We start from the raw sequence: 20,557 nt of genomic DNA, 5'->3' as shown, positions 1-20,557 counted from the left end.
GGTATTTGTAATTTGATTTGATTAGACTTGAATTTCCTTTTTACTATAGATTTAACTTGTTAATATTCTAAAAATCTATTCTTGTTAATCCCATATCTTTTAACTAATATGTCAAAGGGGATAAAGTCTATTTCTTCGAATATATGTTCCAAGTATTTAATACCTTTACCACTCCAATCCGGGAAGTTTATCATATTATTGTTTAGTAGTATGTCAGGGTTGTTCCAGATGGGAGTACGTTTGCATGGGATTAATGAAGACTCAGTCGTTTTTAGAAACTCCCACCATGCTGTCAGAGAAGAGCTGATACTGATGCTTTTGAAGCATTCGTGTCGTTTAATGTTTGAGATAATGAATGGTAGATCCGAAATCTCTATGTTATTGCATAGAGCCTGTTCTACGTCTAGCCAAGTATCATCTAAGAGGGTATGTTTTAGCCACCCTGAGATGTTTTGAAGCCTGTTGGCTAAGAAGTAGTGGTGAAAGTTAGGCAGATATAGTCCTCCTTTGTCCTTGATCCTTTGCAGCGTTTTTAAGCTAATACGCGGTGGTTTATCTTTCCAAAGGAATTTAGAGATGGTGGAGTCCAGAGATCTAAACCAGTCAGGTGATGGTTTGCTCAGGATCATTGCAAATAAGTAATTAATTCTTGGCAACACCATCATTTTTATTGAGGCGACCCGTTCCATGAGTGATAGGGGTAGGGACTTCCATCTAGCCAGATCATCCTCTACCTTCTTTAAAAGTGGGATGTGGTTTAATTTAGTTAAATCTGTCAGCCTAGGTGAAACATTAATACCTAAATATTTGATATCTCCAGATTGCAGTGGAGTGAAGGAAGAATTCTGAAAGGAGCAGTTAATTGGAAGAACTGTGGATTTTAACCAGTTTATCGAATAATCTGAGACTCTTGAGAAAGAGTTTATTAATGTAATTACCTCAGAGAGAGTGGTTTGTGAATGCTGGAGAAAGAGTAACACATCATCCGCATAAAGACTGACCTTATGTTCCACATTCTTGCATTTGATGCCTTTAATCACTATAGCCTGTCTAATTGCTGCTGCTAGTGGTCCAACAAAAATTGCAAACAGTGAGGGGGAGAGGGGGCATCCCTGCCTGGTGCCCCTCTTGAGACAGAAGCTAGAGGATGTTTGGTCATTTGTCCTAACACATGCTGTTGGGGAACTATATAATATTTTTCACCAGTTTATGAAAGAGGTTCCAAAACCAAATTTGTGTAATGTTGCAAATAAAAAACTCCAACTAACTCTATCGAATGCTTTTTCTGCATCTAGAGACAATATTGTGATTTGAAGGTTTTTATTGCACGAATAGTCTATCAGATTGAGTAATCTACGTGTGTTTGTTGATGAGTGCCTCCCTTTTATGAAACCAGTTTGGTCAGGATGAATTATGTGAGGGGTTATCTTCTCTATTCTTTTTGAGAGAGCTTTGCAGATTATTTTAAGGTCAACATTAATAAGGGACATTGGACGATAGCTGGTAGGCAATATAGGGTCTTTGCCTGGTTTTAGCAAGAGACTAATGTTGGCAGAATTCATATTTGGTGGTAGTCTACCATTTTCCTTGGTTTCCTGCAACATTCTGTAGAATGTTGGTGACAGAATTGTCCAGAATTCTTTATAGAATTCTACTGGAAATCCATCTGGGCCTGGAGCCTTATTATTGGGCATACTGTTCAAAGCTTCCTGGAGTTCACCTGGTGTCAGCGTAGAATCCAGTGCCATCTTTTGATTATCTGATAATTTCGGAAGGGTTATACTATCAAGAAACTGATCAATTTTGTCTTTAGATGGGTTTATCTATGGTGAGTATAAAGATTTGTAAAAGTCCCTGAAAGTGTTGTTTATTCTTTCAGGGTCATATACTGTATCCCCAGTTATGTCTTTAACAGCACATATAGTTGTTTTTTCTTTATTTATTAAGAGCATAAGAAATTTACAAACGAGAGGAGGCCATTCGGCCCATCAAGCTCGTTTGGGGAGAACTTAACTAATAGCTCAATTTTTAAATGGTTAGCTAGAAATCTACCTGATTTGTTACCATATTCATAATTTTGCCAGCGAAGTCTTTGTGCTAAGAATTGTGTTTTTTTATGAATAATTTCATTTCATTCTAATTTTGCTTTACTTATTTTGTTCAGCATTTCCTGTTCCTGGGATGATACATAAGCTTCTTCTAAGGATTTGATGGTTTCTTCTAATTCCTGAATATACTTGTTTTCTCTTTTCTTTTTATGTGATGAGAATGAGATTATTTTACCTCTCATCACAGCTTTGCCTGCTTCCCAGAGAACAGATGCTGATGTTCCAGGCAGGTCATTATAGTCTAAATATAAAGCCCACTCTTTTTTGAAATAGTTAATAAAATCTCCATCTTTAAGCAATGATGTATTAAATCTCCAGTTTCTAATTGGTGGAATGGCTTTCTTATTTATTAGGGTTAATGATACAGGAGCATGATCGCTGACAGCTATAGGGTGTATCTCAGTGTCTGAAATGTCACTCAGCAGTGAGCTACTGACTAGGAAATAATCCAGACGATAGTAAGAGTGATGGACGTGTGAGAAGAAAGTGTATTCCCTACGGTTGGGGTGAAGAGAACGCCATGCATCACATAGTCCGTGGTCGCTCATGTACTGCTTAACTATATTTATGGATTCCCAATTGCGCTGAGCAGCTGTACTGAGCCTGTCCATTTCTTTATTTAGTGCGAAGTTGAGATTGCCCCCAAGAACGAGTGCGCTATCTAGGTGTTCAGAGAGTCCGGTAAAGAAAACGTGGAAGAATGAAGGGTTATCAACATTTGGACCATATATACTAACAATACATAACTTTTTGTTAAGTATTGATAATTGAATGATTATAAATCTGCCTTCTGGATCTATAATTGTGTTGAGTAATGTGAAATTAACATTTTTATGTATTAAAATTGCTACTCCCCTTTGCCTAGAGTTATAACAGGCTGAGAACACATTAGGAAACTCAGGTGTTTTAAGTTCATCTGTAGCTGTGGCAGGTCTATGAGTCTCTTGTAATAAAACAACGTCTGCCTGTAGTTTTTTAAGCTGGCTAAATATTTTTAACCTCTTCTCTCTGGAGCCAGCTCCATGCACATTCCATGAGACAAACCTTAGTGTGCCCATAGACATGTGTGTGTAGCTAATATTGCACGTGCAAATGAGTTAGATATGAGCGAGCGTGTGTATCCTATATGCCTGTGTGCACTATAAGGTCGGAGTGGTTGTGGTGAAGCTGAGTACATATGTACATGGTCATGTCGTGCAGATGTGTAAAAATCGAGGGTGTTGTAAGTGACTGACTAGAAATGTAAAGCAGGTGATCGGTGCAGGGAAAGCAGGGAGAAGTGAAAAAGACATACAAAGGGGCACGCGAGTAAGGGTATAAATGAAAAACATAAACATTATTAGCACTGTAGCGCTGCGGAGACTGACGGTAGTGTATTTGTTATCACATAACATTAAATTAGCGATATGTATAAGCTAGATTGATGTGAACGGAAGTGGATTAGGGAAAATAAGAAAAATATAACGGGTTCTTATCTGGAGTGGCGTTAATATAACCAGGGAGTGATGTTAGGGTCGCGGTAGAGCTGCCCATCCACGTAGAGCCGGTCCACGACGATGACAGCTCGGGAGCCCTTATGAATGGAGCTGCGTCGGATTGGGAACAGAACTTTGCATCGCTCCAGAATCTCTTTGGGGAACTGGTAGTTTACGCCAAAGTCCGTTCCTTTCAGCTCCCTGCCGCGACTCTTCACCTGCTGCTTCTGATTGAAATTCCAGAATTTGGCCACAATAGGACGCGGTCTCAGGGCACCAGGCCTCTTAGCTCCCAGCCGATGGACTCTGTCAAAGCAGATGTTTTCCACAGTGTCCTCTGGAAGCTTCAGGTGGGTCTTGATAAATGTTTTAACCGTAATTTCTGCGTCCGCTTCAGCATATTCCGGGATGCCTGAAAACACCAGGTTATCTCTCATGCTACGGGCTTGGAGATCGACAGTCTCTTTTATTTTTTTATTTTCTTCCTTTAGATTGGTCACATTCTCAGTTAGAGACTTGACCGAGTCTCGTAGTGAAGCGTTTTCAGCAGCGAGTGTTTCCACCTGTTGCTGGCTGAATTCCAAAGACTCCCTCAGGGATTTAAACTCCTGATGTAAAATCTCGACCAGAGACAACCTCGCGTTGAAGCTGGACAATCGCTTGTCGATTGACTCCAGGATGTCGGCAAAGTCTTTACTAGTCGGCGAAGTTGTTCCGGGGGAGTCTGCCGGGCGACTTCTTTTGGATGACGGCGTCTCGCTTTTGCCCGGGGAAGATGTATTTATGTTCTTCTTCATGACTAAAGCGTCGAAGTACCAGTCAGTGTATTCTTCGAGTGATTCCAACTTCCCCTCGCTGTCCTCGCTGTTCATTCAGATTTTCCACCAAGTCTCCGGCGTCTGACGTCACTTAAGTTTTTGACAGAACTCTGGCTGCTGCATTTTGTAGCAGCTGAAGTTCATTTAAGGATCAAGGCTCTATGCATGTTCCATAGATGGTAGAATGCAGTTTTAGTAATATTTCTTATGTAAGCATCGAAACATAGTTCTGAATCAACCAGCACACCAAGATCTTTGACCACTGTGTTAATCTGAATAGGAAAACCATCTCTTCTTAGTTCCCAGCCTGAAATAATGGTGTGATCTAAGTGATTTGTAGCAATTTCTTTGCTTTTATAGTTTCTGTCAAGTAATGCTAGTTAGGATTAAAGGTTATAATGGTGCATTGATTTACTACTGTGATTCACCCCATCCATACTACAGGCACTCTTCCACCGCACCAGGTACCATACTTTTGGTACTTCAAGAAAGTACTTCAAGGTGTTGGTTTTTCCACTGCAGTAAAAACTGGTACTGGTGCTAAATGACATCACAATGTGAGGCGAGGTATTTTGTACTGCATTCTAAAAATGGCTGTAGTATGTTAGAGGGCTGGATGATGTGTAATATTGATACCAACATCGCATGTTATGCACATGCAATTCTTACATCGCTGGTCAGCTAGGTAAAGATCAGGCTTTTTCTTAATTTCAGTCCTGTTTACAGACATTATAGCACAAGAAGTTTCACTAAAACATTTTTACTCTTTCATAGAAAAAACCTTAGCTAGCTTTTTAAAATTTTAATTATTATTCCTTTTATAAATGATCTAATATATGTTTAAAAATCAGTTTAAAGTTTACCTCCCCTGCTTTTGCATTAGCGCTGCATGCTTTCTCCGAGACAATCATAATCATTTTCATCCTGGATATTTTAACTCACTTCCTAGACATGTTTGTGAGAAATTAATTTAAATCCTTTTTTGCTTTATAAATACCCCAACATTTATTACAACAAAATCACATCGGCAAACAAAATACTTCCTTAATTTATTGTTATGCATTTCTAATCTTTTTGTTGTACCTGTTCTACCGACCAGATGCTACCACTGTCAGACTACACATTATTATACTAGAACTCGTGGCCATAAGTGGAAATTAGCGGGAGAACATTTTAAAACAAATTTGAGGAAGCACTTCTTTACACAGCGTGTAATTAGAGTATGGAATAGTCTTCCTGCTAGTGTAGCGGAAGCTAAAACCATGGGTTCCTTTAAATCAGAGCTAGATAAGATTTTAACAACTCTGAGCTATTAGTTAAGTTCTCCCCAAACGAGCTTGATGGGCCGAATGGCCTCCTCTCTTTTGTAAATTTCTTATGTTCTTATGTTTTTTGGGGTCTGCACAGTGTTTTTATTGCACTACACAAAGCACCTTGCATTCTGTTCCTCAGCCTCCCTGGGAAGGTCTATGCTGAGGTACTGGAGAAGAGGGTCCACCCATTAGTCGAACCTCAGATACAACAGGAATGATGCAGATTGCATCCTGTTTGCGGAACACTGGACCTTCTTCACCCTAACCCTAACCCTGCTCTTCACCCTCACCAGGATACTGAAGGGTCATGGGAGTTTGCCCAAGCAGTCTATATGTGTTTTGTGACCTTGTAAATGTTCCTTAGGGGATCCTGTGGAGAGTGCTTCAGGAGTACAGGGCATGGGGTCCGTTGTTGCTGGCTATCCTGTCCCTGTATAAATGGAGTGAAAGTTTGGTTTAGATTGCCAGCAGTAAGTCAGAATTGTTCCCCATGGGTGTTGGACTCCGCCAGTGCTGCCCTTTGTCATTAATTCTGTTCATACCTTCTATGGACAGAATGTGTATGCATAGCCAAAGAGCGCAGGGGTTCCTGTTTGGGGGGCTCAGGGTGATGCTTTTTGCAGATGATGTGGTTCTTTTAGCATTGTCAATCTGTGATCTGCAGCATGTGCTGGAGTGGTTTGCAGCTGAGTGTAAAGCAACTGTGATGAGGATTAGTACCTCTAAGTCTGAGGCAATTGCTCTCGACTAGAAAAATGTGGATTGTCCTCTCCTGGTGGGGGATGAGTTACTGTCTCAAGTGAATGACTAAGTATTTCTGGGTCTTGTTCATGAGTGAGGGAAACAGGGAGCAGGAGATCAACAGGTGGATCACTGCAGTGTCAGCACTAATGTGGATGCTGTACTGTTCTGTTGTGGTAAAGAGAGAGTTGAGCCAGAAGGCAAAGCTATTGATTTACCGCTCAATCTATGTTCCTATGCTCGCCTGTGATCACGAGCTTTGGATAGTGACTAAAAGAATGAGATTGCGAATACAAGCTGCATAAATTAGTTTCTTTTGCAAGGTGTCTGGGCTTAGCCTTAGAGGTAGGGTGAAGACCTGAGACATCTGGGAGGAGCTCAAAGTCGAGCTGCTGTTCCTATTCATTGAAAGGAACCAGTTGAGTTAGTTTGGGGATCTATCTACAATGCCTCCTGATTGCCTCCCTGGGGAGGTGTTTTGGGCATGTGCAACTGGAAGGAGACCCCGGGGTAGACCCAGGAGACTGTCTAGAGCTCTCTGCTCTTTCAGTGTGATTGATGGTGTCAGCAACTCCATCTTGTGCATATAGTGCATATAGACTCCATCAAGTTTCTTGTGCATATAGTGGATTTTGAGGAGTGACATTTTCTCAACAGTTATATGGCGTGGTGCAATGCACCTCCCACTTCTTTATTAATATACCAGTAGTGTTGTCTGGCACATTCATACACTTGTTATACTTATTCTCTATGTATTTGTATATCTTTAAAAGTGATCTTTAGTATAGGTCGTCATCGACTGACAACCTATGCGACTTATGGCTGATTGACTTTACAGTCATTCTGGGACCACAAATATGTTGCCACAACTGTGCCATGTCTGGCAGCACCAGTGTTGCCCAGTGTGAGTGTATGGTCTGCAACAACTGCTGGCAGCAGTGAACTAAGGAAATGGTGATTAAGAAGGTTAAAAAACACAGAATAATATGACTTAAAGATGATACAATTTTATTATACAGTATACTATACATATGATTATTTTGTATATAAAATAACGTGTCAACCTACGACCATTTGTAAATCAATTTGGTTGGAAGTTGACACTGAATTCATTTGATTAATTATTATCATTTTCCTTGCCTAAAAAAACTAAAAAATAGCACATATTTTTCTTGTTTTTATTCACTTAATTGTAGAAAAGCTGTACAACAGTAAGTCAATTTGGTATCCTTATTTAAAAAATTCCTTTCACCTGAATTGCCAGGAGACAGAGCTTGAAGACTTAAAAAAGCAGAGATTTTTTGCCTTTGCTTCTAATTTCTATATAGAAGAAATTTTCCTTTTCTGTTCTGTTTGAGCATGCAATACTATAATAAGTGTATAAAGATGTATCATTTGCACTCCAAAAACATTTGCAGTGTTTGCAGCGTGTAAATACTTTTTCAAGGAGCTACATGCATCATATAATATATGGTATTATTGGTATTATTCTGTGTACGGTTTACATGAAAAAATATACACTAGCAGTCTAAAGTTTTTGCACAACACACGTTTTTACCATTTATTTCATAAACTGCAGAATTTTTATTCTTGTTAAGCATTGTAAAGTTGAGTGAACAACTATAAATGAAAATAAAAAAGTCAAATAAAACAAGTTTCCAAGTTTATAACATGGAAAGAGTATGTCCTGTAACTGGTTCAGTAGTAATGGCATAGTCAAATTCTAGGCAGTCCTTTAATTTTAAGTGAGTAGAGCAGTATTTACAGTCATAGCCAAAAGAATGACACAAGTACTGGAATTCACAAAGTTTGCTGCGTCAGTGATTGTAGATCTTTTTGTCAGATGTTTACTGTACAAGCATTTCATAATTGTCAAAGGCTTTTATTGACAATTACATTAACTTTATGCAAAGAGTCAGTATTTGCAGTGTTGGCACTTCTTTTTCAAGACCTCTGCAACTTGCCCAGGCATGCTCTTAATCAACTTCTGGGCCAAATCCTGACTGATAGCAGCCCATTCTTGCATGATCAATACTTGGAGTTTGTCAGAATTTGTGGATTTTTGTTTGTTTACCTGCTTCTTGAGGGTTGACCACAAGTCCTCAATGGGATTAAGATTTGGGAAGTTTCCTGGCCATGGACCCAAAATGTTGATGTTTTGTTCCCCAAGCCACTTAGTTATCACTTTTGCCTTGTGGCATAGTGCTCCATCATGCTGGAAAAGGCATTGTTCATCACCAAACTATTCTTGGATGGTTGGGAGAAGTTGCTCTTGGAGGATGTTTTGGTACCATTCTTTATTCATGACTGTGTTCTTAGACAAAATTGTGAGTGAGCCCACTCCCTTGGCTGGGAAGCAACCCTACACATGAATGGTCTCAGGATGCTTTAATGTTGGCATGACACAGGACTAATGGTAGCACTCACCTTTTCTTCTCCGGACAATCTTTTTTCTGGATGCCCCAAAAAATTGGAAAGGGGATTCATCAGAGAAAATTACTTTAGCCCAGTCCTCAGCAGTCCAATCCCTGTATCTTTTGCGGAATATCAGTCTGTCCCTGATGTTTTTCTTTGAGAGAAGTGGCTTCTTTGCTGCCCTTCTTCGCAGCGGGCCTCCCTCCATAAGTCTTCACCTCACTATGCATGCAGATGCATTCACACCTGCCTGCTGCCATTCCTGAGCAAGCTCTGCACTGATATTGCCCAGATCCCACAGTTGAATCAACTAACAATTGAACATCTCTCCTTCAAGTTCTTGATGATCTGATAAATTGTTGATTTAGGTGCAATCTTACTAGCAGCAATATGCTTATGAAGCACTGAATAAATATTAGTAACTCCTAGAGTGGGTTACTTTGATGTATCAAAGATATGACATTTTCTTGCTAATAAAGGTACTTGAATGGTGAACATACTGTAAATGTATTTGTTAGCAAAGAATATTGAGTGTATTTTTAGTAAATGTTAAGTGAGTAACATGTAAATGTAGAAAATCTCAGTGTGTTCAAAAACGTTTTATTGTTAGTATATCTATGTATTCCTTTTCAGAGTTTTTTGGGACCATCTTGATTCTCAGCAAGTTGGTGTGCATAAGCACGAATGGCTCGACTGGTGTGCCTAATGTGTGTGAGCTCATTAGCACTGAGCTATGCCATGGGTAAGTTAATTCTTAATCTCTTTCCTTAACCTTCTCTTGCTGTAGTGAATTATTTATTTGTGTTTATGCAACATTTCTATTTCCATGGCCTCCTGTATGTTTACACCAATACCAACTTGCTCTTTATACATAGCTGATACAAAAACTTCAGACAATATCAATCTTACAAATGTCTAAAATGTTAGCGTAAAGGATTGCCACAAATGGGAAAGGCTCCTCCCAAGAATATGAGTTTTTTTTTCTTCAGTAGGTACAAAGACATATTATTAACTTTGGTTTGACTTTTCCATTAAAAAAAATCACATGTTGCCATCCATCTGAGTTTGACAACCACTGAGTACAGGATAGTAATGTGCATCATTAATACTCAGTGGATATTCAGATACATAAACCACACATACAAAAATTTGCTACACAGAACACAAAGAACTATAAATTAATACACAAGTGCCTCATGGATTTATCCTCATGGCTGGACTACTATTACCATCACATGCCAACACACCTTTTGCGCAATCCTTGCTTGTCTATGCAAGACCTGATAGAATAAAACTCTTTTTGTGAGAAAAATTTCTCCTATTCTTTCATGTTTAGTAGAATTATAGTTCCCCATTCTATCAAACATGTATAAGATCAAGCTTAATGATAACACTATTATATCATGTCTATCTTAATTAGTAAAACAATGGCATATCTAGAACATAACTGCTTTTTATATTCTGTAACCATATCTTCAGATAGTATCTGTCCCTTCTACTCAATTCAATTTAATATATGTATCCTCTGGCAACACAAATATGTTAATTCTTATATATCACAACCAAAAACACAGACATATAATAAATATTATAATTATATAATCCTTTACCTTTTGAAAAATACTGTGATATTACATACTTAATTATTTTTTCAAGAAAAATATTCTGGATCTGAGATTTATTATTATATCCAATTTGACATGTATCCTTCATCTATATGTTTTGCTGGCTATACTGTGCTTATAGATTGAAACATTTCTGGCTAATTACATTGCTGAAGTTATGAATCTAAATCGTTTTGAATATAATATCTATGCTACCATGTTTCTTTTTTCTTTGTATTTAGCAATCACACATACACAGTCTAAATCAATATTCAGCAAATTAATTTCATTACAGTATAATAATAGCCAACAGGATTTTAATATACTGAACCATAAATAAAAGGGGGGAAAAAACTATACATCCAAGGATAGAGAATGTACTGCTCAGGTTCTCCATGCTGCAGGTGGGGAGGTGTGCGTTTCAGGTCACGACAGTGGCCCGGTGTTTGAGGAACAGCCCTCCAGTCTGGTTTTTCCAGAAGGCTTGACCGAGGAGAAAGTCACCCTAGCCTGTAAGGCCAGAGCTAGTCCTGCTGCCACATACAGGTAAGGTGTTATGTTATTTATAAAACAATCCAGCTACCAATGTAGCGCATATCTTCTTGCAACAATGGAGTACACAATCTTCAGTCAACAAATCATCTTTAATCTCAAATAAATCTCAATAAAATGTAAATCTCCAAAGTACAGGCATCATAGATACAAGTTAAAATTTACAAGAATAAGTTACTTGATTGTTTTTATTTGAATTATGTAGGTCACTCAAAACAGCTCATTTCTAATGAATTAAGATATCAGCTACCCTCAAAAGCTAAGGCACACTTTAAGCTGCCAGCACAACAGCTAATACATACACTGCCAGTCAAAAGTTTTTGCACACAAAGAGATTTTCTACATTTTCAGGTTACTAGATTAACATTTACTTAAAATACACTCAATATTCTATTCTAACAAATACATTTACAGTATGTTCACCATTTGAGTACCTTTATTCGCAAGAACATGTCATATTTTTGATTCATCAAAGTAACCCCCTCTAGCAGTTATAACAGTAGAGAAAATTTGAGGCATTCTTTCTACAAGAGACATTAAATACTGCTGTTTTATGTGATGAAATGGTAAACTAGTTCATTTAAAGTTAAAGGACAGCCTAGAATTTAACTATGCCATCACCATACAACCAGTTATGGTTAGGATGTCAGACATGCACTGTTACATACTCTTTTCATGTTATAAAGGAAACTTGTTTTATTTGACTTATATTTTCCTTTATAGTTGTTCACTCAACTTTCCAGTGCTTAACATAAGAACATAAGAACTATACAAATGAGAGGAGGCCATTCGGCCCATCAAGCTCGCTTGGGGAGAACTTAACTAATAGCTCAGAGTTGTTAAAATCTTATCTAGCTCTGATTTAAAGGAACCCAAGGATTCAGCTTGCACTATGTTATCAGGAAGACTATTCCATACTCTGACTACACGCTGCGTAAAGAAGTGCTTCCTTAAATCCAGTTTGAAATGTTCTCCCACTAATTTCCACCTATGGCCACGAGTTCTTGTATTTGAACTAATGCTGAAGTAACTATTTGGAGTTGCGGCGGGTGAGCGACGCCGGGCTGGGGTGGGGCTATTGGTGGCCCCGCAGCTCAGTGCATTAACAACGGAGTTTACCCCGGTGAACGAGAGGGTTGTCTCTCTGCGCCTTCGGGTCGGGGATAGGTCTCTGACTGTCATCTGCGCTTATGCGCCAAATGTCAGTTCGGAGTACCCGGCCTTCTTGGATTCCTTTAGCGGTATGCTATTTGGCGTGCCGCGGGGGGATTCCGTTGTTTTGCTGGGGGACTTCAACGCTCACGTGGGCAATGACAGTGTAACCTGGAAGGGGGTGATTGGGAGGAACGGCCTCCCTGATCTGAACCCGAGTGGTGTTCTGTTATTGGACTTCTGTGCAATGCATGGTTTGTCCATAACGAACACCATGTTCGAGCATAAGGGTGTCCATAAGTGGACATGGTACGAACATGCCCGGGGCTACAGGTCGATGATCGATTTTATAATCGTATCGTCTGATCTGCGGCCTTCCGTCTTGGACACTCGGGTAAAGAGATGGGCAGAGCTGTCAACTGATCACCACCTGGTGATGAGTTGGCTTAGGTGGCAGGGGAGGAAGCCGGTCAGACCTGGTAGACCCAAGCGCATGGTGAGGGTATGCTGGGAACATCTGGCAGAGGCTCCTGTTCGCTGGAGCTTTAACTCGTGCCTCCGGCAGAATTCCAACTGCATGCCGGGGGAGGTTGGGGACATTGAGTCTGAATGGACCCTGTTCCGGACCTCCATTGTGGAAGCGGCCGTACGGAGCTGTGGCTGCAGGGTGGTTGGTGCCAGTCGTGGCGGTAACCCCCGTACCCGATGGTGGACACCAGAGGTGAGGGGGGCCGTGAAGCTGAAGAAGGAGGCTTTCCGGGAATTATTAGCCCGGGGGTCTCCGGAGGCAGCTGACGGGTACCGGCGGGCCAGGCGGAACGCAGCTCGGGCGGTCGCAGAAGCAAAAACCCGGGCGTGGGAGGAGTTCGGTAAGGCCATGGAAAGTGACTTTCGGTCGGCCTCAAAAAGGTTCTGGCAAACCATCCGGAGTATCAGGAGGGGGAAGCAGCTCCTGGTTCCTACTATTTATAGTGGGGGGCTGTTGACCTCACCTGGGGACATCACCCGGAGGTGGAAGGAGTACTTTGAGGACCTTCTCAACCCTGCCTCAAGTACATCTACGCACACTGCCTTTGAGACATCTGACGGCACAGAGCCCGAGGGTACTGGGGGGGGGCTTGCCCATCACTGGGGCTGAGGTGGCCACGGTGGTTGAACAGCTCCGTGGTGGCTGGGCCCCAGGGGTGGACGAGATCCGCCCGGAGTACCTGAAGGCTCTGGATGCTGTGGGGCTGTCGTGGCTGACACGCCTTCTCAACAGTGCCGCTGGATTGGCAGACCGGGGTGGTGGTCCCCTTATTTAAGAAGGAGGACTGGAGGGTGTGTTCCAACTACAAGGGGATCACACTTCTCAGCCTCCCTGGGAAAGTCTATTCCGGGGTACTGGAGAGGAGGGTGAGATCGATAGTCGAATCTCGGATTCAGGAGGAACAATGCGGTTTTCGTCCTGGTCGTGGAACACTGGACCAGCTTTATACCCTTGCAAGGGTACTGGAGGGGGCCTGGGAGTTTTCCTATCCAGTGTACATGTGTTTTGTGGATTTGGAAAAGGCTTACGACCGGGTTCCCCGAGGTGCTCTGTGGGGGGTGCTTCGAGAGTATGGGGTCCGGGTTCCACTGTTGTGGGCGATCCGGTCCCTGTACGAACGGAGCAGAAGCTTGGTCTGCATTGCCGGCAATAAGTCGGACGTGTTCCGGGTGCGTGTTGGGCTCCGCCAGGGCTTCCCTTTGTCATCGGTCCTGTTTATAATATTTATGGACAGGATTTCTAGGCGCAGCTAAGGTGTCGAGGGTGTCCAGTTTGGTGACCTCAGGATTGCCTCGCTGCTTTTTGCAGACGATGTCGTCCTGTTAGCTTCATCTGCTGGGGATCTCCAGCATGCACTGGGGCGGTTCGCAGCTGAGTGCGAAGCGGCAGGGATGAGGATTAGCACCTCCAAGTCTGAGATCATGGTTCTCAGCTGGAAACGGGTGGTTTGCCCTCTTCGGGTTGGGGAAGACGTACTGCCTCAAGTGGAGGAGTTTAAGTATCTCGGGGTCTTGTTCACGAGTGAGGGTAGACGAGATCAGGAGCTGGATAGGCGAATCGGAGCGGCGTCTGTAGTTCTGCAGGCGCTTAACCGGTCCGTCGTGGCTAAGAAAGAACTGAGCCAAAAAGCCAAGCTCTCGATCTATTGGTCCATCTTGAGGTGGTTTGGACATCTGGTGCAGATGCCTCCTGGGCGGCTACCCGGAGAGGTTTTTCCGTGCATGTCCTACAGGGAGGAGGCCCCGGGGCAGGCCCAGGACTCGCTGGAGGGATTATATCTCTCGGCTGGCCTGGGAACGCCTCGGTGTCCCCCCCGAGGAGCTGGTGGAGGTAGCTGGGGAGAGGGAGGTCTGGGTGCCTCTCCTGAAGCTGCTGCCCCCGCGACCCGAACCCCGGACAAGCAGCAGATGGTGGATGGATGGATGAAGTAACTATTTGGTTGAACAGCATCCAAACCTGTTAGAATCTTATAGACCTGGATCATGTCCCCCCTCAGTCTCCTTTGCTTGAGGCTGAACAGATTTAGCTCAACTAACCTTTCCTCGTATGACATTCCTCTAAGACCAGGAATCATTCTTGTGGCCCTACGCTGTACCTTTTCTAAGGCCGCAATGTCCTTTTTAAGATATGGTGACCAAACCTGCACACAATATTCTAGGTGAGGTCTCACCAAGGAATTGTATAATCTTAGCATTACCTCCCTTGACTTAAATTCCACACACCTGGAGATATACCCCAACATCCTATTGGCCTTTTTTATTGCTTCCCCACACTGGCGAGAATGAAACATGGAAGCATCAACATACACACTAAGGTCTTTCTCATAATCAGCTACCTTTATTTCAGTAGGTCCCATAAAATACCTGTACTTTACATTTCTGCTCCCTACATGGAGTACCTTACATTTGTCTATGTTAAATTTCATCTGCCAGGTACTGGCCCAGTCACTAAATAAATCAAGATCCCACTGTAGCTGCTGAGCCGCTAGTTCAGTATCTGCTACACCAACCACCTTGGTGTCATCTGCAAATTTCACCAGTTTACTGTATATATTGATGTCTATATCATTTATGTAAATTAGGAACAATAGTGGTCCTAAAATTGAACCCTGCGGTACCCCACTATGAACGCAGGCCCATTGTGACATTGTGCCTCTTATAACTACTCGCTGCTTCCTATCTGTTAACCAGTTATCAATCCAGGTCGCTACAGTTCCTAAAATACCTGTCGCTTTGAGTTTAAGTAAGAGCCTCTTGTGGGAGACAACATCAAAAGCCTTTTGGAAATCTAAGTAGATGACATCATAGGCCTTCTTATCATCAACTTCCTGAGTAGCTTCCTCAAAAATCTCCAACAGATTTGTTAAACAGGATCTACCTCTCCTAAATCCATGCTGGCTATCCCTCAAAATGTTATTTGAGTCCAGGTAATCTACCATTTTATCTTTGATTATAGCCTCCATAACTTTACCAGTTATATAAGTTAGACTGATTGGCCTATAGTTTGACAAATTACTTCTATCCCCTTTTTTGAAAATGGGCGTTATGTTGGCATGCTTCCAATCAGAAGGCACCACACCTTCAGATAAGGATTTTTGAAACAGTAAAGTTAAGGGTCAGCAAATAATATCCCTCATCTCTTTTAACACTATAGGTAGGATGCCATCAGGGCCCTCTGATTTATTTATTTTGAGCTTAGCTAGGCTTTGCAAAACATCAGCTTCAGTTATATATATATTAAGAACATAAGAAATTTACAAACGAGAGGAGGCCATTCGGCCCATCAAGCTCGTTTGGGGAGAACTTAACTAATAGCTCAGAGTTGTTAAAATCTTATCTAGCTCTGATTTAAAGGAACCCATGGGTTTAGCTTCCACTACACTAGCAGGAAGACTATTCCATACTCTAACTACACGCTGTGTAAAGAAGTGCTTCCTCAAATTTGTTTTAAAATGTTCTCCCGCTAATTTCCACTTATGGCCACGAGTTCTAGTATTTAGACTAATATTGAAATAGTCATTTGGCTGAACAGCATCCAGACCTGTTAGAATCTTATAGACCTGAATCATATCCCCCCTTAGTCTCCTTTGCTCAAGGCTAAACAGATTCAGTTCCGCTAACCTCTCCTCATAAGACATTCCTCTAAGACCAGGAATCATTCTCGTAGCTCTTCGTTGCACCTTTTCTAAGGCAGCAATGTCCTTCTTGAGGTATGGTGACCAAACCTGCACACAGTATTCTAGGTGGGGTCTTACCAAGGAATTATATAAGTGTAACATCACCTCCCTTGACTTAAACTCCACACACCTAGAGATATAACCCAACATTCTGTTCTCCTTTTTTATTGCTTCCCCACACTGGCGAGAGTGGGACATGGAAGCATCAACATACATACCGAGATCTTTCTCGTAATCAGCTACCTTTATTTCAGTGGAACCCATAAAATATCTGTACTTTATATTTCTGCTCCCTGCATGGATTACCTTACATTTATCTGTGTTAAATTTCATCTGCCAAGTATCAGCCCATTCGCTAAATCCCATTGAAGCCTCTCTGCTGCTAGATCAGTATCTGCTACACTGCCCACCTTGGTGTCGTCTGCAAATTTAACCAATTTACTGTATGTATTTGTGTCAATATCATTAATGTAAATTAGGAACAATAGTGGTCCTAAAATTGAACCCTGCGGTACCCCACTATGAACGGAGGCCCACTGTAACATTGTGCCTCTAATAACTACTCACTGCTTCCTGTCAGTTAGCCAGTTTTTGATCCAAGCTGCCACAGTTCCTAAAATCCCTGCAGCTTTAAGCTTTAGCAAGAGCCGTTTGTGGGGGACAACATCAAAGGCCTTCTGGAAATCTAAGTAAATCACATCATAGGCCTTTTTGTGATCAATTTCACTTGTAGCTTCCTCAAAGAACTCAAGTAGATTCATTAAGCAGGATCTACCTCTCCTAAATCCATGTTGGCTATCCTTTATAATGTTATTTGCATCTAGGTAATCTACCATTTTCACTTGAATTATAGCTTCCATTATTTTTCCAGTAATGCTAGTTAAACTGATTGGCCTATAGTTTGCTGAATTACTTCTATCCCCTTTTTTGAATATGGGTGTTATATTAGCATGCTTCCAATCTGATGGTACCACACCCGCACTTAGTTATAGACGATGCTGGATTAGTAATAAGAACTGGTAAGTTACTAGTGTCCTCAACAGTGAATACCCGTGAAAAACTATCATTGAACTCATTTACTATATCAATGTTGTTTTCAATTATAAGACCCTTACTATCCTGCAGATTAGTAATTTCAGCTTTTAGAGCTCTTTTAGAGTTAAAATACTGGAAGAAACTTTTAACGTCATCCTTAGCCTCCAATGCGATCTTCCTTTCGACATTCCTTTTAGCTCGCCTAATGTCATTTTTTAACTCAGCCTGTAGATTTAGATACTCTTGCTTTATTCTGTCATCATCAGTTATTTTCCATTTCTGGAACAAAGCCCTTTTCCTCCTTACTTTATACTTTATTTCCCTAGTAAACCACCAAGGTTGCAATTTCCTAAATTGATTCTTGCTGGAAACAGGTATGAAGTCCTCTTGCACTTGCAATAATGTGCTTTTAAAAAATTCCCATGCCTCTTCAACAGTTTTGTTAACATTAATAAAAAATCTGCAGTTCATGAAATAAATGGAAGTGGTAAAACACCTGTGGTGTGTAAAAACATTTGACTGGTAGTGTACGGTGCTGTTTTTCGTAAAGAATAAACTGCATTTGTTTTTAATTTTTTCACATATCATAGCAGACCACTCTGTTATTATAGTTTTGCAACAATGCAATTTTGCTAAGAATACAGTCTACACCATTAACATGCAAGAGAAATCTCTGCAATCCCAAGGACACTCAATTATAGGTCTTGACGATATATTGATTTCAAATTGAAATCACAATTTGAAACAAGGTGATTAGCAAATCGCAAAGGCTGTAATTTAGGAAATGCATAATACAGCATGCCAGACTGTCATAAGTTTCACAAATTCTTGTCATCCTCTTTGCGTGACGGTCATTCTCACTAATCAGAAATGCTGTGCTCCTCACGTGCCAGTCATGCTCACCAAATTGAAGTGGCCCAAAGGACTGCGTATGTGCTGACAAACAATCATGTGAAACCCAAGGAAAAATCGTGATTAGAAATGTTCCCCAAATTGTTCAGTCCTACTCAATTAGATTTGCTTCAACTTTCAGAGCCAATGAATAAATAATATTGATTCTGTCATGACACGCAAATGAAGCACTCGAAGGCAGGTGTAATAAGAACTGAAAGGGGGCTTTATTAAACAAAACTGGAGCAAGGAAATAAACAACCTCAAGGGGTCAAAAGGAGAACAAGAAATTTACAAACAAGTGGAGTTAATTCGGCCTATCAAGGTTTTTTAGGCAGAACTCAACTAATAGCTCAGAGTTGTTAAAATCTTATCTAGCTCTGATTTAAAGGAACGCAGGGTTTTAGTTTGCACTGCACTAACAGGAGGACTATTCCATACTCTACACGGTGTGTAAAGAAGTGCTTTCTAAAATTAATTTTAAAATGTTCTCCCACTAATTTCTACTTATGGCCATGAGTTCTAGTATTTAAACTAATATTGAAGTAGCCATTTGGCTGAATAGCATCCAGACCTGTTAAAATCTTATATATCTGGATCATGTCTCCCCTTAGTCTCCTTTGGTCGAGGCTGAACAAATTTAGCTCAGCTAACCTATCCTCAATAATATGGGGAAGGGCACACATGTTAATGACAATGACCAGACTCGGGTTGATGAGACAAACAGGTACTGAAATACAAAGACTAACAAGAGACAACAAACAACAGGCGTGGATCATCAGGTCCACGTCAGGGAGGAGACTGGAGGGTCAGGTGGACATGACGGGCAGGATGTTACATATTGTACAAGTTTAAGAATATAGATAAAGACTGAAACGCTTCTAGAATTGGAAATACAATACTACAGACAGAACAGAATCTTATAAATCCTATAATGTGAAGTGTGCAATAAATTTGCTATATTTAAAAGTTTTAAATATTTAAATACATATACATATATTTTCACAGCAGACCACTTTGCTGTAATTTTCAGGCGGGTGTTTAAAACAGTTCAGTGATTTGGCATTTTCACCTAGACTGCTCTGAATATAACATCTATCATGCCAAATTTCAGATCGTAATTCACATTTTGTGGAGTGTGTATTTTTTAGCTATGTGTACAATAGTAAATATATGTAAGTGCTGTCTGCAGGAACTTACCAATGCTTTATATAACATGCAAAATTTTCTTAGCCTGTAATGAAGTATTTCATACAGACTTACGCATTCCATTATCAGAAATATCGATAAAGGTCTGGCCAAAAAGTTCATAAAAGTCTTGTGATCTTCCCAACTTCCAGAAATAAATGCAAGCAAAGCCAGCTTCCACAATTAAAGGAGGCCCTCTGAAAATATGCTCTATCTCCCCATTTAGGTGGAAAGTGAATGGGACCAATGTGCCACTGGAGAATGAAACACGGTACAGCCTGGTAGCAGGGAACCTGTTGATTAGCAGCCCACAGTATAGCAGAGATAGTGGCTCTTATCAGTGCCTCGCCATCAATCGCTGTGGCACAATCATCAGTCGAGCTGCAAACCTCAGATTTGGCTGTGAGTGTTTTCTCAAGCACCCTGGAAACTTTGGAGAGTGCCACATATATACTGTTTTATACACTATATATTACTGTTTTGTAGTAATTCGGTAATATAATATTATTTAGCAAAAATTTATTTGCTATTAATTAATTTGATGATTTTTCAGCAGATGTGTTAATTCCAGTGACATTTTGAATTTTCTTATGTGCACCCATACATGTGGATCATCTATATTTTAATCCTATAACCCTGCTGTGATGTTTGTCTATTTTATAATATTTTCTTGCTTGTTTTTCTCAGACCTCCATGACTTTCCCCCAGATGAAAGGAGTCCTCAAACTGTATATGAGGGGGCAGGAGCTACTCTCACCTGTCACCCACCTTCCCACTACCCAAGTATGCTCAAATCCCTTCGAGTTTGCATTACAGAAAAACTACAGAGTCACATATGTAATGAGAAGAATAGGGATGATATCACTGATGATATCTTTTTTCATTATATTTTCTATAATTTTTTCATTGTATTTTCTATAATTACTCATTTTCATTATGGACTCATAACAATTTGTTTTACATATCTTACACTTTCACTGTCTTTACTTACCCCCCTTCCACAGAATGTAAAAGTAAGGATCTGCAAAGTCACACTTTGAGGATCATGGTCTTAAGTCTC

At 40.8% G+C, this 20,557-nt stretch overlaps 1 protein-coding gene across 2 annotated transcripts in view; it reads left to right on the top strand.

Annotated features, from left to right (window-relative positions):
• Positions 1-20,557, top strand: part of LOC140592349 (contactin-2-like) — a 145,680-nt gene that overhangs the window by 58,402 nt on the left and 66,721 nt on the right. For both annotated transcript variants that reach the window (XM_072715803.1, XM_072715804.1), the window contains 4 exons: positions 9,504-9,612; positions 10,879-11,020; positions 19,724-19,899; positions 20,185-20,280. In XM_072715803.1, the coding sequence (XP_072571904.1) occupies positions 9,555-9,612; positions 10,879-11,020; positions 19,724-19,899; positions 20,185-20,280 (472 nt within the window). In that variant the 5' untranslated portion in view covers positions 9,504-9,554. The remainder of the gene's footprint in view (positions 1-9,503; positions 9,613-10,878; positions 11,021-19,723; positions 19,900-20,184; positions 20,281-20,557) is intronic.

The sequence above is a fragment of the Paramormyrops kingsleyae genome, chromosome 8 (assembly GCF_048594095.1).
Source record: "Paramormyrops kingsleyae isolate MSU_618 chromosome 8, PKINGS_0.4, whole genome shotgun sequence".
Taxonomy (NCBI): Eukaryota; Metazoa; Chordata; class Actinopteri; order Osteoglossiformes; family Mormyridae; genus Paramormyrops; species Paramormyrops kingsleyae.
This window is presented reverse-complemented; position numbering and strand designations above follow the sequence as displayed.